At 42.3% G+C, this 18,724-nt stretch overlaps 1 protein-coding gene across 4 annotated transcripts in view; it reads right to left on the bottom strand.

Moving 5' to 3' along the window:
* The window catches only part of tgs1 (trimethylguanosine synthase 1), a 53,885-nt gene that overhangs the window by 24,432 nt on the left and 10,729 nt on the right, over window positions 1–18,724 (bottom strand). For 3 of the 4 annotated variants that reach the window (XM_067980038.1, XM_067980048.1, XM_067980046.1), the window contains 6 exons: window positions 17,710–17,812; window positions 8,952–9,038; window positions 5,257–5,419; window positions 4,361–4,766; window positions 3,330–3,494; window positions 1,871–2,014 (listed from right to left, as the gene is read on the bottom strand). In XM_067980038.1, coding sequence (XP_067836139.1) covers window positions 1,871–2,014; window positions 3,330–3,494; window positions 4,361–4,766; window positions 5,257–5,419; window positions 8,952–9,038; window positions 17,710–17,812 — 1,068 coding nt within the window. The remainder of the gene's footprint in view (window positions 1–1,870; window positions 2,015–3,329; window positions 3,495–4,360; window positions 4,767–5,256; window positions 5,420–8,951; window positions 9,039–17,709; window positions 17,813–18,724) is intronic. The other variant, XM_067980043.1, reaches the window with a different exon arrangement.

The following is an 18,724-nucleotide window of genomic DNA, read 5'->3' as shown; positions in this document are numbered from 1 at the left end:
ACATCGGGCCCAATAGCTCCACTTTTCCTGATCTTAAAGCAGGCCTCATCTCTCTGGGAAATGTACAGTATCAGCAAAAAACAAGAATTTCTTGTGAGTCTCTATCAGTGCCAATGGTGCAGAACTTGCAAACATTTCCTGGCATTAATTATGAAAAATCTACCTGAAGTACTGAGCATTTACCTACCTATACTAAAATGTAATAAAACATAATAAAAAATCTTATCCATAGCTGCAGCAATAGCTGAAGTTGACACTTTGCTAAGCTTCTAGACAAGCTGTAAAAAAAAATCTAAACTATAAAAGTGTAAATACAACAATTAAACTGACTAGGCGAATCCTTTGTGCAAGGACAAAAATTAGGATTGCTACTGACATTGGGAGAAAAAGAACTAAGTGGAGCTTACAATGAAGCCTTACATACAGAAGATGTGGGAAGAGCATCTGACTACAAAAGTCCCATATAGCTTAAAACTGTAAAATGTACAATGTGTCTAGATACCCAGATGCAGCTCCTTTTCCCCTGCACCAGCAAGGATGTCTTTTTAGATTTAGATTTATGGAATCTACACATACTTTATGCAAACACTAATTCCAAATAGGAGAATAGTGAAGTACAATTACTGCATGGTAATGTAATATATTTCAAAAACAATCGATATTAGAGAAGTACTTAAGTTTTAACAATTGTTAGGTGATGTAGCATTTAAACGGCATATGCTGATCGCTCCCTTCCTCTGTATACCCATCATCAAATCCAGCTAAGAAAACCAACTGGTTGCAGAAAAATTGATTTGGTTTTGGCAGTCTTAGACCTTTACCCAGTCCATTACCTTACAATCCTATCCTGAATCAGGAACCTAAACTAGTATTCTGTATATAAAAAAAAACAAGATATCACCAAGCTTGGCAAATGCATTTGAGACTGCATTATGAGTAAGGTAAGGAGCAAACTGGCATGGGACTCGTCATTCATCGTGTCAGAAAAGTGCACCTTCACCTCTGGGGCCTATGTAAAACTTAATCCAGACTAATGGGATGAGTCTCATCTCCCAACTTAATTCCTCATTAATACCGAGCACAAAACTGTCAATAATTTAGCAGTAATAAGCAATCTCACCCAGAAGGTCAACAAGGGTAGCAAGTAAAGAAGAAATACCATACTGGAGCAGTGGGGGGGCTTTTCTGAGATTCAGGTCAAGTCCAGGGAACTTTATGCTGAATCTAACTCGTACATTATCTGACCTGGAAGTGCCTGATGCTGCCTTTGGATGTAGTGTTGAAAAGTATACCATTCTCAATTACCAACATGCTTATCTTGATAAGGGCAAAATTCACTAAAGAAATTCCAAAAATAGGCACTGACATGCACGTTACTGGACGTGAACCCTTCCAGTGCCATGAGCAAAAAAGTAACTAAATTCTGCTCACGTCATGGCATTTTACTACTGTAGATTTTTATTCCTTGTAGTTCTTCAAATTGATATTCATTCATTACCTAATAGGTTTAAGTATACATTCAAGATAACTACCATTATTAAGATTTCATAATCAGCATGGACATATCAGCACATGACCTTTTCTGCACTGTGTGAGCATTCAGAACTATATATGTACACAACAATGATGTTCTATTAAACCACATCTGATGCACATCACCTTAAGGATCAGAAGAGACTTAGTTTTGTAAAAGGAGAAGAGCTGAGAATGGCATGTTAGTATCCTGTGCAGCTACCTTTATCAACCTAGTCATTATTCTACATTGGTAAATGACCGTGAAATACAAGTTTCTACTGACAACGTAATGCAAAGACATAATTGGATTTCTGCAGGACGGCAGAATACGCAGCTCAAAGTCATGGTACTGTACCTCTTTTTCCAGCTAATGCAAACTGAATTGAATTCCCTCCAACTCCACAAAATGCATCAACAATGATATCACAGTGAAAATTCTGCATGACACGATTGGCAATGTGCTCAGCAATCTTCTCAGGAGTGACAGAAAACCAGCCTTCTAGAAGTTAAAGACACAATCCACACTTAGTGCATGTAAATAGTCACATTTATGATATTAACAGTGCTATATAAATTTGAGGAGCTGATGTAGAGGAGCCTCAGTTGGAGGAACGCAGCAACCATAGAGCCTCATAAGACCACTACAACCCTCTCAACTGCAGACCAGGACAACAGTACATTGCCCCTGCAACCAGCTGCCCACGAACACAGGGCAAAGCTGAAGCCCACAATGACTGATATTTCAATACGAACCCTATTAATTCTGCCCCAGTGGGAACTAGAACCATCACACAGGGAATCCTAAACACTATCCTCTTGATTTTCAACGTAGACCGATAAGGAAAGTGCCTCCATGTGTAATTTGAAATTCTATGGAGTGGGAGAAAAGGGAGGTTAGAGGGGATTCTATTATAAATAGAGGAATTGACATCCATAATGATGCATGGAAGTGTGCAAGACAATGGGACCAATGCCCCTATGAGCAACAGGAACACAAGGGAAATGGGAACAAATGGACAGCCATTACACCCAAGGATCCCAAACAATGTACAAGTGTGCATCCACAGGAACACCACCTTTGTAACAGGACATAATGGAGTCACCATGGGGTAAATTTTAACTCCCAAGAACGGGTGGGTTGGGGGCAGGTGGGGTGTAAAAATACTCAGTTTTCAAAGCAGGACCGCATTCTAGCTCCAACACGCCTATTTCTGGGTTTAATCCAGGCAGGTTTGTCTGCTTGTGGAGAGCAGACACCAGGAAGTCGCGCCCCCACTTAAAGCCGGCGAGCCGATACTTAAAAGGGCAATGTACCATTGAGATACTTGAGGTACTTAATAGTTTGCGTATTGGAAAATTAAAATTAATTTAACCTTATCTGTTCGGGTTTCCTATCACTTCCCATTCACGTCAGGTGGGAAGGGCCGGATCCATGAGGTGAGTACCTTTATTGCACTGCTTGTGGGCCCAGAGGAGCAGAAGTGTTTCATCCAGGCCCAACAAGCTCATCTGCCCGACAGGACTCCCACGCTCGGCCAACACCCCCCTCCCCCGATGGTGGATACCCACCTACCTCCGACTCTGCCCCCTACCTCCGATCTTCTTCCCGGCCCTCCCGATCTCTTCCCCCACGACCCCCCCCGCCCCGAACTCCTCCCCACATGCACGCCCCACCGAAATCCTCCCTGCGCGCATTTACACATTTGTATGTACAATGTGCCAATCTGATTCCCAGTATGTCGTGACATATGCAATGGATTCAGAAGTATGAAAAACAAGACTTAATAATTCCAAAAGAAAGTTCAGTTACCAACCCTGGTCCAGCTTGACTCCCTCATCGAAGCGCGAAAACAGTCTGTAACGCTGAGCCCAGTATTTAGTCAATTCTGGAACCGCTATTATGTCAGAGGGCATATGATAAACTCTCTTCTTTTTCTTCCTTCTTTTTTTGTTCTTTCTAAGACTCTTCAATTTTTGCACTGCGAAAGAACTGCAATGTGTTAACACTTATATATAAAAAAAATATTGTTTAGCTAAAAAAAATTCTACCTTGTACCACATTGGTTCGTGTACAAATGTGCTATACAGTAAGACATGAATTTTCACCAGTGATTCTCCTGCAGTTAGCTAAAGACTTTTATATATTGATTTATGTCTCTTAGGAATATATCAAAGTGCTTTGACTCTGGAATCTTGTGCACATACAATGAATTACTCTGAAGCAGAGCAACAGTTGCTATGTAGGCAAACACAGCAGTCATTTTGCAGGTAAACAGCAACGAGAGTTCCCGATTTTGGCTGGGCCACCAAAGGGAGGTACCCAGCAGAAACCAGAAAATTCCTAATGGGGGCGGAGTGGACATTAGGCATTTCACCCAAGCTGCTCTTAGACGCACCAAACAGATCAGTTACAGATCAACACTAATAGTTCCAGCAGTTCAACTGTCTGCCTTCTTGCTCAGGGACTCATACATAGCATGGGAGGCCATAATGGAGCAAGAAAAATGGAACAGGGAAACATTTTTTTTAAATTGGCAAAGATTACTTTTTGAACTCATGTTCAAATGTTCTTTGGTATAAACTTATAAAGTGTTCTAACTAGTACTGTAATATCAAGTAATATAAAGCAGATACCCACACATTTCTACTAAAAGGGAGAATAACATACTAGACAATGGATTAAGATTAGTTAATATTGAAGATTCCTGGGGGCCAACAGTGATCAATTTACTGTGCAGTAGGTGTTCGCTTTTGCAAAATGGAAAAAGTCTGAAAAACCGAAACTGTGATTTGAATCTGTTACTCAACAAAAAAAAGTGTGCGCGCCCGTCAGTTTGATACATACATTCTTCACTCCTCTCAGTTAGATCAGCATCAGGAAGAAGAAAGTCTGGAATATCCATAGGAACCAGCAGTCTGTCAGAATACAGTTCACAGTTTTCAGCAGATTGGTAATCCTGAGCAGGAGTAGGGGACATATCATGTCTTTCGGGAAGCTGCTCATTTTTGCCTTCAGTGCAGATATTCAATTTGGAGGGGACACTGACACAAGCTGGGAATTCTCCATCAGCACAAGTTCCTTCCTCTCCATTTCCACTGTTGCTATTTTCACATACAATGGAGCACTCTGCATTAGAACTGTGGTGCTGCTCAGAGTTGGTGCATTCCTCAGAGTTGTGTACCACACAGGGTGGAGCCTCTGTGCTAACAGAGTCATTTGAAGGCATAACTTGGTTTAGAAATCTTTGCACCTGAAATCATTAAAACAAGCAATGATCAATCAACTCCAACAATGCCACTTACTTTTATTGTGCTGAGAGTGCTAACGAATAATAGATGATTTGTGGTGTATCTGGAGCTGGTTTGGAGCTAGTGTGCCTTTAAATTATACATCCATATGTGCATAAAGAACCCCAAAACACATATGTAATTAATCCTTTATCACCAGTTTAATAAATGTTTACTTTGTTTCAGCTTATTTTAAAAATTAGACAGTGGGATATATTAAATTAAGATAAAAAGAAAATACGCAAAGGTCAGTGAGCTTTGGTCAATATGCCAAGCCTCTATTTGATAATTATCAAAAATGAAAAAGCATAACTGGGGTCACTAATGTTGGTTCTAGCCTATAATTGCAATAGGAAGTGGGTTCAACCCATCAGTCCAGGCTGAACTCAAACACAGTACCAGAGATGCTAACCCACTGCATCACCCAGTCTCATGATGTATCATTTTCATTACCTTTGCTAAGGTTTTGCTCTTCTTAAAATTCAGAACCTCTCCTTCTTCACTGAAGAATAAGTGTTTATTTTTGATAGCTGCTGGTCGATGCATGTCGAGGTGTCTGAACGCCAGCTCAGTTCCCTTACGATAGTGTGCATGTCCATGGCTAAATTTTGAAATGCTGCATGTGAAATACACAAAGGCATTCAAGATTAGCAATTTTTCTTTGGGGGTGGGGGGGCGAGGGGAACTTCTTGCCCTTTCAGTATTAATTCCGGGGGGTGGTGGGAAAGAGTACTTTCATCACACGGACTGCAGCTGTTCAAGGCGGTGGCTCACCACCACCTTCTCAAGGGCAATAAATGCTGGCCTTGCCAGTGACGCCCACATCCCATGAATGAATAAAAAAAAAGCAGTTCCTGCTGCTGGAAACTATAAAGGTTTACTGTTTCATTCCCAAGAATAGATTTGGTTATGGATCATAGTTCATATTTGTAACTGTGCCAATTTATGAACGTGAAAGTATCAATATCAATCACAAACTTTACTCTAACAGTCATCAACATTTCATTGGTTACAGAAACATTTAAGAAACTATATATAAATTTAAGTCGGCTCTGAATACATCATGAACAATTCAGCTGAACTATTCCCTTGCAACACACTTTATTTGTAAGTTTTTTTTCTCAACTCAAGTATTTCTGCTTTACTTACATTCAACTGTCTATGGCACTGCTTTTTAACCAGCCATGAGAACAGAAGTGGCCCAGTTAACCAGCTTTCTGATTTTTCATCGAGTGCTAGAATATGCATTCAAGACCGAGAGGGATGCTAATTTCCCCTCGGCTCGATGACATTCAGTTGGGATAGACCCAGCAATAGAGAAAAATTATCTCCCCCCCCCACCCCCAATATATGAAAATGTCACTTTTCCCAGCCTTGCTTGGAGAGAGGGATGGGTGCACAGAGAGGGAAGAAAAATAGTGGGAAAAAAAGTATTTTAGATTGAAAGTATTTTTTCATAACACACTAATTCCCAGATGGTGGGATTTGCTTCATCTATTCAGGGAGAGGCAGCAGAGGGAAAAAAATGAAAAAGTAAATAGCACAGACACATTAGCCGGGAAGAAGAAAGAAAATAATAGGAAAACTTAACATGGACGCTGATGATTCAATTAGAATACAGATAGAAAGTGGAGCTCGGTGCATTGTTTTATGCAAATGATGCAGTTGTCCAACCAGAATGAAGGAATGGAAGAAAAGCAAGAGCTCTGGTGTAAGGTTATTGGAGTTGCATCTAACAAGAATTTAAAATAAATTTGTTCCTCCCTCATGCTTTAGCTGAGTTTCCTGCCATCTGTCTCTCTCCTACTCGCCTATGCCATGTCTTGTCTAGCTGTTAGTGTCAGTGCAAGATTTTTGTGGTTTAGTCTCTCACTCTTCCTCTTGAAGTATGTAGAAATTATAGAATGTTAGGTCTCTACAGGCCACCACATTATCAGCTTAAGCCTCAGAGTGACTAAAAAAGCTCAGTGAATTTCCTCTTATCTGTGTGATGTTACTATGGAGATTGTAGCTTGACAAGAACTAGTGCAGAGTTGTGTCTGGCTATCTTTAGAGGACCCTGAAGGTTTGAAAGGAAATGAGTTGATCCCTTAGTGATTGGCTGACTACAACTTCCTACTCACTCTGTTTTATTCAAATAATGTGAAATTTAATGAAGACCTAAAGGCCTCTGATTTCCAAATATTTGGTCAGTCTCTAACCTGATACTAGCACCAACTGCTATCTTCACGGCAAGGTCTTTTATTAAAATAAAATTACTAAGTTGATTAAATTAACTTCATTTTTTTAAATGATGTAAATCAATTGAGCATTTTATTTATTGAAATAATTAAATGGTATTGTAACGTACAAGCACTGAGTCCTACGTGAGGGAAGTCGGGAACAATGAGTCAAAGAAGACAGAGCGCCGCGCGCGAGGGGGAGTGGGAGAGAGAACGGGTTGGGGGGGGGGGGGGGGAAAGATTGAGTAGGGGATAAAAGATTTGCATTTATATAGCGCCTTTCACAACCTCGGGATGTCCCAAAGCGCTTTACAGCCAATGAAGTATGTTTTTGCAGTGTAGTCACTGTTGTAATGTAGGAAACGCGACAGCCAATTTGCGCACAACAAGGTCCCACAAACAGCCATGTGATTATGACCAGATAATCTGTATTAGTGATGTTGGTTGAGGAATAAATATTGTCCAGGAAGATAGAAGGGGGAGGAGTGGGGAAGGAAGACAGAGAGCGAACAGATATGAGAGAGAAAATAACAGAGAGGGAGATAGGATAATCTGTTTTAGTGGTGTTGGTTGAGGGATAAACACTGTCCAGGAAGGTAGAGGCTGGGGGGGGGAGGGGGCGGCGAAGAGAGAACCCCGGGGGGTAAATTGAGAACAGGTACGTGGCAGGGGAAGAGAAAGAGAGAGAACTGAGACAGAGATAGGAAAGAACAGAATTGGAAGAGAGACACACACAAAGAAGCAGCAGTGAATGAAGGACAGAGTCTAGATTGGCTGACATGACCATGTTTGACTCACCAAACCTGCTGCTGCCTCCCACCCATTTGAATCTGACATGTGGAGAACATGTGAGAAATCCATTAAAAACAGTTGACATTTTAGGTAAGCTCACGTGTAATGGAAACAATTCCATGGATATTGTGTTCAGTGTGGATTCAGGTTATGGCATGACAGTTAATGGTAACAGCAATGTTGGCGGAGTGGAGTTGAGCCGAGCCGAGTGAAAGAGAGCACAGTTGGTGTGGCCAGTCAACAACTAATTTGGAGATGGAAGTCAGAAATGTGGAGAATCAAAAAAGGGGGTAGAAAGCCAGAGGAGGCAGCAAAATAAAAAATGGGAATAATTCACATGAAAATAAGGTACATTGGTTTCATGTGGAAGAAAAAGCAATAAAAGTGGGAAATTTGGGGAACAATTCACAAGCAAGAAAATTGAAAGTAGAGTCAAGAAACCAGTGTGTTATTTTGCTAATATTAGATTACCACATCATACACTATTCACAATTAGGTCCAAAATGATGGAAAATGCATTAAATTAAATGTCAAAAATCAATTTTCTCAGAATGGGGCATACTCCCAGACTCTCCCATATTAAGAAACAAACCAAGTGGAGCATGAAAGATAATAAATATTTGAGAATTACTGCCAATGACATTACTGCTCTTTAAGAGGTACAGCAGATTTTTGAGCAAGGTATTCTGAGACTGACAAATGGAGACCACCAATATGTCACAGACACTAAAGGGGATCCCCTTCTGGTTGATGTCACCCCAGCATCTGCTACAGCCGTCTTTACAGTGCTTTGGAGAGACAGCCTGAAAACCAAACTTTCTTCAAAATTACAACAATCTTTTATAAAAATTACATTAAAAACTATGGATAAGTATTTGCTGAAAAATTCCCTTAAAAAAAACTATATTCTTTTAATATTATCTTGCAATAATGTACACAAACACACAGCTACCCTCAGGCACAAATAATGTGGGCAAGTAAAATTTCTTTTATTTCATTCATAATGAAATAGTTCATTTTTCATTTCCATTTACTTTTCAGTTATTTCTTCTTCAGGTAATAAAATGGATATTTGTCTGATCCCCTATTGTGCAGCCTCTATTTAAGTTATTGTTGACCCCACGGTATTCTTACTTTTGACTGGGATGGTGCTTGAAGCCAAGAGCTGAATAGGCATCTTCCACTGCCACAACTGGATTCTCTTCAGCATCTAGTTCATGACTAAAAAAAGATAGGCATCAAAATAGACAAATAAATGACCAAAAAGAGAACCAGGCCTGCAACATGACCATTTAAAAAGGAATAAAAACAGAAAATGCTGGAAATACTCAGCAAGTCAGGCAGCATCTGTGGAGAAAGAAACAGAGTTAACGTTTCAGTTTGATGACCCATCGTCAGATCTGGAAGAAGTTGAAAATTAAACAGCTTTTAAGCAAGTACAAGGCCGGGGGAAAGTGGAAGGGGGGGGGGGCGCAGGAAGGGGAGGGGAAGAAAGAACAAAAGGGAAGACCTGTGATAGGCAGGAGTCATGAAATGACAAAATGGATGATGGTACAAGGCAAAGGGGGTGGTAATGGGACAAGTAAAGGAACAAAAAGATGGGTCTGGAGGAGCTGTAAATGGCAGCATCAGAACCATTACCAGCACCTGCTGTCGAAAAAAAAATGGAAACAGTGGTTATGATCTGAAGTCATTGAAATCAATGTTGAGTCCAGAACATTGTAAAATGCCTGAAATGTTAACTGTTTCTTTCCAACCAGGGAACAGGCTATTTTAGATCTTGTATTATGTAATGAAATAGGTTTAATTCGTAATCTCACAGTAAAAGAACCTCTAGGGAAGAGTGATCATAATATGATAGAATTTCACATTGAGTTTGAAAGTAACGTACTTAAGTCAGAAACAAGAGTCTTAAACTTAAATAAAGCCAATTACATAGGTATGAGGGGTGAATTGTCAAAGGTAGATTGGGAAGTTAAATTAAAGGGTTTGACAGTTGAAAAGCAATGGCAAACATTTGAAGAAATATTTCAATATTCTCAACAAGTATACATTCCATTGAGAAATAAAAACTCCATGGGAAAAGTGATCCATCCGTGGCTAACTAAAGAAGTTAAGGAGAGTATTAGATTGAAAGAAGAGGCCTATAATGTTGCCAAGAGTAGGATGCCTGAGGATTGGGAGAGTTTTAGAAAACAGCAAAGGGTGACCAAAAAATTGATAAAAAGGGAGAAAATAGAATATGAAAGTAAACTAGCAAGAAATATAAAAACGGATTGTAAGAGATTCTACAAGTATGTAAAAAGGAAGAGAGTAGCAAAAGTAAACGTTGGTCCCTTGGAGGCTGAGACAGGAAAAATTATAATGGGGAATCAGGAAATGGCAGATGCGTTAAACAAATATTTTGTACCTGCCATCACAGGAGAAGAGACAAAAAACATACCAAAAATAGTGGGGAACCAAGGGGTAAATGAGAGTGAGGAACTTAAAACAATTAATATCACTAGAGAAGAAGTACTGGACAAACCAATGGGACTAAAAGCCAACAAATCCCCTGGACCTGATGGCCTACATCCGAGGGTTCTAAAAGGGGTGGCTGCAGAGATAGTGGATGCATTGGTTATGATCTTCCAAAATTCTCTAGATTCTGGAACAGTCCCAGTGGACTGGAAGGTAGCATGTGTTACCCCGCTATTCAAGAAGGGAGGGAGAGAAAAAAACAGGGAATTACAGGCCAGTTAGGTGACATCGGTCGCTGGGAAAATGCTGGAATCCATTATTAAGGAAGTGGTAACAGGGCACTTAGAAAAAATCCATAATACGATTAGGCAGAGTCAACATGGTTTTATGAAAGGGAAATAGTGTTTGACAAACTTATTAGCGTTTTTTGAGGATGTAACTAGCAGGGTAGATAAAGGAGAACCAGTGGATGTAGTATATTTGGATTTTCAAAAGGCATTCGATAAGGTGCCACTTAAAAGGTTGTTACACAAGGTAAGAGCTTATGGGGTTGGGGGTAATATATTAGCATGGATAGAGGATTGGTTAAAGGACAGAACACAGAGAGTAGGGATAAACGGGTCATTTTCAAGTTGGCAGGCTGTACCTAGTGGGATGCCGCAAGAATCAGTGCTTGGGCCTCAGCTATTTACAATCTATATTAATGACTGCGATGAAGAGACCGAGTGTAATGTATCCAAGTTTGCTGACGATGCAAAGCTAGGTGGGAAAGTAAGATGTGAGGAGTATGCAAAGGGTTTAATTTTAAAACCGAGCCGCAAAGGAGGCGGGGGGGGGGGTCAAATTGAGGTCAGGAAAACCATTAGTACGGGTTTCCTGGACGTCCTTACGATTTTGACGTAAGGGTGTCTTGTATTTTTTTGCTGGTTTCTCGTCCGACTGACCGGCCTGATTGACAGGTTGGTCTCAGTCGGAAAGGAGATCAGCCAGGGAGAGGACGTCTTCAGGTAAGCCTGCAGGTAAGTCTTTGTTTGTATGGATGGGCACGGGGGGCATAGGTTGGCACAGGGGTCGTGAGTCATGGGGGATGGGATTGAGGGTCAGTCACAGGGTGGGGGGGGGGGGGGGGGTTGTCGAGATTAGGGGTCATCGCGGGGGTCCGTGATTGTTGAGGGGGAGGAGAATCAGAATGGGGGGGGGGGAAATTGGGGTCGACCATCAGCGATCGGGGGACCGCGATCGTTGTTTGGCGGGGGGGGGGGAGGGAGGGGGGCGGGCGGAGCAGGTAGGCTTGTTGGGCCTGGGGGAAGCACTCCTGCTCCTCTGGGCCCACAAGCTGTGCCTTTCTAGGCAACTACCTGTTAGACTCGGGCCTTCCCGCCTCCTTTCACAAGGCTTAAAACAGAAGACCCGGGAATCCCGGCCCCCCGGGGTTGAAATCAGGAAGTCTAGAAAAACGTAGGCCCAAAGCCTCCTTTAAAGGTTTTCAGGCCCAACCCGCCTCCTGGGAGCGGGTTGGTCGCCCGCCCCTCTTCCCGCCCCGGTGAAAACCGTAAATGGGCGGGTTGGAGGCGGGTCTGAAATGGTGGCAATTTCAATGCCCCCCTGCCCCATCCCACCCGTTTTTCACTTTGAAAATTGAGCCCATAGAGTCTGCAAAGGGATATAGACAGATTAAGTGAGTGGGCAAGAAGGTGGCAAATGGAGTATAATGTGAGGAAATGTGAGGTTATTCCATTTGATAGGAAGAATAGAAAAACTGAATATTTTTTAAATGGTGAGAAACTATTAAACGTTGGTGTTCAGAGCGACTTGGGTGTCCTCGTACAAGAAACACAAAAAGTTAGTATGCAGGTACAGCAGGCAATTAGGAAAGCAAATGGCATGTTGGCCTTTATTGCAAGGGGGTTGGAGTACAACAGTAAGGAAGTCTTACTACAGTTGTACAGGGCTTTAGTGAGACCTCACCTGGAGTACTGTGCACAGTTTTGGTCTCCTCATCTAAGGAAGGATATACTTGCCTTGGAGGTGATTCAACAAAGGATCACTAGATTAATTCCTGGGATGAGAGGGTTGTCGTATGAAGAGAGGTTGAGTAGAATGGGCCTATACTCTCTGGAGTTTAGAAGAATAAAAGGTGACCTCATTGAAACATAAAAGATTATGAGGGGACTTGACAGGGTAGATGCTGAGAGGTTGTTTCCCCCTTGCTGGAGAGTCTAGAACTAGGGGTCATAGTCGCAGGATAAGGGGTTGGCTATTCAAGACTGAGTTGAGAACGAATTTCTTCACTCCGAGGGTTGTGAATCTTTGGAATTCTCCACCCCAGAGGGCTGTGGATGCTGAGTCATTGAACATATTCAAGGCAGAGATGGATAGATTTTTGGACTCTAGGGGAATCAAGGAATATGGGGATTGGGCAGGAAAGTGGAGTTGAGGTCGAAGGTCATCCATGATCTGATTGAATGGCGGAGCAGGTTCGAGGGGTCATATGGCCTACTCCTGCTCTTTCGTTCATTCTCCACACATGCTGCCTGATAGGGTATTTCCAGTACTTTTTGATTTTATTTCAGATTTCCAGCATTCGCAGTATTTTGCTTTTCATTTAAAAAGCAACACTTACTCAGATTCAAACTTGATCTCCATACATTCCAATTAAAAGATAGGATTTATTTGTTTTTAAAAGTTAAATTAGCATTGATAAAAATGATTCCTTTACTCACAGCAAGGAAAATTTCCTCTGTTTGCTATTTATAGTGAAATTGTGAATGTGTTATGAATAACATGTATACAATTTTATAATAATTACAGGAACTCATTTTCAGTGTGGTTTAGAGAAACTGAAAAATTGCAATTACAAATGTTTGGATACAGAAATGTTAATGCGGCTCTCAAAGAGTTAATAAGAACCGTTGAAGGAAACATTAATGTGATACTATGATGGTCTCATTAATAGATTGTTTTTAACTGCATCAGGGAGTGAATAAGATACATTTCCCCAAATTAATATTAATTAACTTTGTTAAAAGCTCATCAGTTGTGGGTCTGCAACTGATAACAGGGCCATAAACCAGATTACTTCAGCAATTCTTGGCTAATCAGTCCTCCCAAATGAATATCCAACATCATTCTTTAATTTAAAAAAGTCAGCTTTGGTTTATGGCCACAGATCTACTGTTAAGGATTCTCCCATTATGAGCAAAAGACAGGCTGCAATTGTTAAGTGTTACATTCATAATACTAGCCCGCTCTATGGCGCTGTAAAATAGCTCTATTGTGCTGTGATATATTGCTGCTGTGATATATTGCTGCTGCTCATGGTTCCTCTGCTGATGACAGAACCATAAACAATCCCAGATACATCAGAGATTGAAACAAATTGGAGACTGTTACTATATTTGACAACAAAAAGAACTGCAGTGAAACCCACTTACGTATGCTTTAAGTATTAACTTCATCTATTCACCCTTCATTCTGTTGCTAATATAATACTGCAGCTAACACCTTACTCTGCAATTGCCATTCCTTTTGTCTGTGTTTTATTCTGACTGTGGCCATCTACACATCGATCTCAGTTTTCATCCAGTGTATATAAACCACAGGACAGACATCATGAAGCACGTGGATAGCACGTTTAGTGAGGTGGTCACACCGCAGGTAAAGGTTGTACAGGCAGGAAGTAATTGGGTGACCACCAGGCAGAGTAAGAAGAGCAGGCAGGCAGTGCAGGGGTCCCCTGTGGCCGTCCCCCTCTCAAACAAATATACCGCTTTGGATATTGTTGAGGGGGATGACTTATCAGGGGAAGGCAGCAGCAGCCAACTTCCTGGCACCAGGGGTAGCTCTGCTGCACAGGCTGGGAGGAAAAAGAGTGGAAGAGCTATAGTGGTAGGGGATTCTATCGTAAGGGGAACAGACAGGCATTTCTGTGGCCGTAAACGTGACTCCAGGATGGTTTGTTGCCTCCCTGGTGCCAGGGTCATGGATGTCACTGAGCGGCTTCAGGGCATTCTCAAGGGGGAGGGTGAGCAGGCAGAGGTCGTGGTCCACATTGGGACCAACGACATAGGTAGGAAGGGAGATGAGGTCCTGCATCAAGAATTTAGGGAGCTAGGTAGCAGATTAAAGAGCAGGACCTCAAAGGTTGTAATCTCTGGATTACTCCCAGTGCCACGGGCTAGTGAGTATAGAAATAGGAGGATAGAACAGATGAATGCGTGGCTAAAGAGTTGGTGCAGGAGGGAGGGTTTCAGTTTCCTGGATCACTGGGCCTGCTTCTGGGGAAGGTGGGACTTGTACAAGTCGGACGGGTTGCATCTGAACCAGAGCGGGACAAATATCCTTGCGGGGAGGTTTGCTAGCACTGTTGGGGGGGGGTTTAAACTAACTTGGCCGGGGGATGGGGTACAGAGTGGAGCTACAATAGGAGGTGATGTGCAGCCAAATATAGAGAAAAAAACAAGTCAGCTTGGAAGACAGGGCAAATATGTGAGGGCAAGGCTGGATGGCATCTATTTTAATGCAAGGAGTCTTGCGAATAAGGTGGATGAACTGAAGGTGTTGATAAACACATGGGAGTATGATATTGTTGCTGTCACAGAGACATGGTTGAGGGAGGGGCAAGACTGGCAGCTCAATATTCCGGGGTACAGAATCTTCAGGCGAGACAGAGGGGGAGGTATAAGAGGAGGGGGGGTCGCAATATTAATTAAAGAATCAATTACTGCCATAAGGAGGGATGATATATTAGCAGGTTCCTCTAATGAGGCCATATGGGTGGAGCTTAAAAACAAAAAGGGGGCAAGCACTTTGATGGGAGTGTACTATAGGCCCCCAAACAGTCAGGGGGAGATCGAGGAACAGATATGTAGGCAAATCTCAGAAAATTGTGCAAATAATAGGGTAATAATCATGGGGGATTTCAACTTCCCCAATATTAACTGGGATACTCAGAGTGTAAAAGGCTTAGAGGGTACAAAATTCTTAACGTGCATCCAGGAGAGCTTTTTGAGCCAGCATGTAGAAAGTCTTACAAGAGAGGGGGCGGTACTGGACCTAATTCTAGGGAATGTGGCCGGCCAAGTGGAAGAAGTGCTAGTAGGTGAGCACTTTGGTGACAGTGACCATAATTCGGTGAGATTTAAGGTGGTCATGGAAAAGGACAGGGAGGGGCCGGAAATAAAGGTTCTAAATTGGGGGAAGGCCGATTTTAATAGGATAAGGCAGGATCTGGCCAAAATGGACTGGGATCAGCTGCTTGTAGGAAAATCCGCATCGGAGCAATGGGAGTCTTTCAGAAGGGAGATTGAGACCATACAATGGCAACATGTTCCCGTAAAGGTCAAGGGTGGTTCCAAGAACTCCAGGGAACCTTGGATGTCAGGGGATATACGAGAATGGATTAGGAAAAAAAGGAGGGCTTTTGGCAGATACAAAAGGCTAAAGACGGAGGAAGCCCTCGAGGAGTACAAAAAGTGCAGGGGGATACTTAAAAAAGAAATTAGGAAATCAAGGAGGGGCCATGAAATAACACTGGCGAGCAAAATAAAGGAAAATCCTAAGATGTTTTATAAGTATATTAAGGGTAAGAGGATGACTAGGGAAAAAATAGGGCCCATTAGGGACAAAAATGGCAATCTGTGTGTGGAGCCGGCAGATGTAGGAGGGGTTCTAAATGAATTTTTTGCATCTGTTTTCACTATGGAGAAGGACGATGTAGACATAGAAATACGGCAAGGGGACTGTGATATACTCGAACATATTAACATCGAGCGGGAGGAGGTATTGGCGGTTTTAGCAGGCCTAAAATTGGATAAATCCCCAGGCCCGGACGAAATGTATCCCAGGCTACTGTGTGAGGCAAAGGAGGAGATTGCGGGGGCTCTGACACATATATTCAGAACCTCTCTGGCCACAGGGGATGTGCCAGAGGACTGGAGAACCGTTAATGTAATACCATTATTCAAGAAGGGGAGTAGGGAAAAACCGGGGAACTACAGGCCAGTGAGCCTAACATCAGTGGTAGGAAAATTATTGGAAAAAATTCTGAAGGACAAAATTAGTCTCCACTTGGAGAAGCAAGGATTAATCAGGGATAGTCAACATGGCTTTGTCAAGGGAAGATCATGTCTGACTAATTTGATTGAATTTTTTGAGGGGGTGACTAGGCGTGTGGATGAGGGTAACGCAGTGGATGTGGTATACATGGATTTCAGTAAGGCCTTCGATAAAGTCCCGCACAGGAGACTGGTCAAGAAGGTACGAGCCCATGGAATCCAGGGTGCCTTGGCACTTTGGATACAAAACTGGCTTAGTGGCAGAAGGCAGAGGGTGATGGTCGAAGGTTGTTTTTGTGACTGGAAGCCTGTGGCCAGTGGGGTACCACAGGGATCGGTGCTGGGTCCCTTGCTGTTTGTGGTCTACATTAATGACTTGGATATGAATGTAAAAGGTATGATCAGTAAGTTCGCTGATGATACAAAAATTGGTAGGGTGGTAAATAGCGAGGAGGATAGCCTCAGTCTGCAGGACGATATAGATGGGTTGGTCAGATGGGCGGAACAGTGGCAAATGGAATTTAACCCGGAAAAGTGCGAGGTGATGCACTTTGGAGGGACTAACAAGACAAGGGAATACACAATGAATGGGAGGACCCTAGGCAAGACAGAGGGTCAGAGGGATCTTGGTGTGCAAGTTCACAGATCCCTGAAGGCGGCGGAACAGGTAGATAAGGTGGTAAAGAAGGCATATGGGATACTTGCCTTTATTAGCCGAGGCATAGAATATAAGAGCAAGGAGGTTATGATGGAGCTGTATAAAACACTGGTTAGGCCACAGCTGGAGTACTGTGTGCAGTTCTGGTCGCCACACTACAGGAAGGATGTGATCGCTTTGGAGAGGGTGCAGAGGAGATTCACCAGGATGTTACCAGGGCTGGAGCGCTTCAGCTATGAAGAGAGACTGGGAAGATTGGGTTTGTTTTCCTTGGAGCAGAGGAGGCTGAGGGGGGACATGATTGAGGTGTACAAAATTATGAGGGGCACAGATAGGATGGATACTAAGGAGCTTTTTCCCTTCGTTGAGGGTTCTATAACAAGGGGACATAGATTCAAGGTAAAAGGCGGGAGGTTTAGAGGGGATTTGAGAAAGAACTTTTTCACCCAGAGGGTGGTTGGAGTCTGGAACTCACTGCCTGAAAGGGTTGTGGAGGCAGGAACCCTCACAACATTCAAGAAGCATTTGGATGAGCACTTGAAATGCCATAGCATACAAGGCTACGGACCAAATGCTGGAATATGGGATTAGAGTAGACAGGGCTGATGGCCGGCGCGGACACGATGGGCCGAAGGGCCTCTATCCGTGCTGTATAACTCTATGACTCTATGACTCTAAGATGCAACAAAGATTAAATAGGAGCTCAGTGGCTATTCACCCTCTCTTCATCTTTACTGGTCTAGGTTCTGGTGGATCATCATCCTCCTCATCTTTACTGGTCTGACTCTTTAATGCTTTGCTGGAAGGTTTAGGAGGAGCTGCTGGCACAGTAAAACACAAATGATTAGGATGAACCATTTTAAATAACCTTCAAAAGACAGGGTTTTTGCCATTCAGATGCATAGCATCTAACTAACTACTCTCCTACATGCAAAGAAAGTCAAAACACACGAATTGGTTGTGTACCTCACTTATAGAAACAATCTTAGCTAGACTCATTTAAACCTAGATGGTTAAATCAAAACCTGACCATTTTGTTTGCTAAAATAAACAGTTCCATGGTAGAAATGACACAATATACAGTAGATATTGCAGAACAGATGGTGAGAATGAGATACTATACATAGCTGCAGATCAATGCATCATGGTGACTTTTCTTAATGAATATAATGGGTTTAGCACAATTTAATGTAGAAGATCGGTCGCTCAACATATAGGGTATATACACATGTATAGGTAAAGTAAACATAAAAGTACAGATGTCATTTAGATGTAATCTACAGCTTTATGTCTGGACTAACATTGCTTGTTGCAGTTAAAGTGCATAAATTTGAACTCAGCTCTAAAACCAGAAATACCATCGTTTAAGGTACATGAAAAAAATCTCTCACCTGCTTTTAGTGCAACTGAAGGCTTAACTATTCTAACACGAATAGCTGAATACCATCTTAAATTCTGTTAACACATATGCAGCCAAGAATAAAGATAAAAAGAAAAACGGTATTGACCATGCAACAGAAGACAGGTAATTCTAAACTTAATCGGCATGGTTTTAGCTCAGAGCTGGGAACCTAGCGCATCTGTAGATATTTGTATGGGAAACCAGGAAGCCAAATGAGTGCGTCGCAATTTGCGATCGCAATTCAATTGATGGTGAGTATTTGTGCTTCCGGGTTTCCCATGTGCCAGGCAGCCAGATTGACAGGCTGGCTGTTTGGCGGGAGGGAAAGGAG

Source organism: Heptranchias perlo, chromosome 3 (assembly GCF_035084215.1).
Source record: "Heptranchias perlo isolate sHepPer1 chromosome 3, sHepPer1.hap1, whole genome shotgun sequence".
Lineage (NCBI taxonomy): Eukaryota > Metazoa > Chordata > Chondrichthyes > Hexanchiformes > Hexanchidae > Heptranchias > Heptranchias perlo.
The sequence above is the reverse complement of the archived record's forward strand: the minus strand, read 5'-3'. Positions and strand labels throughout refer to the sequence as shown.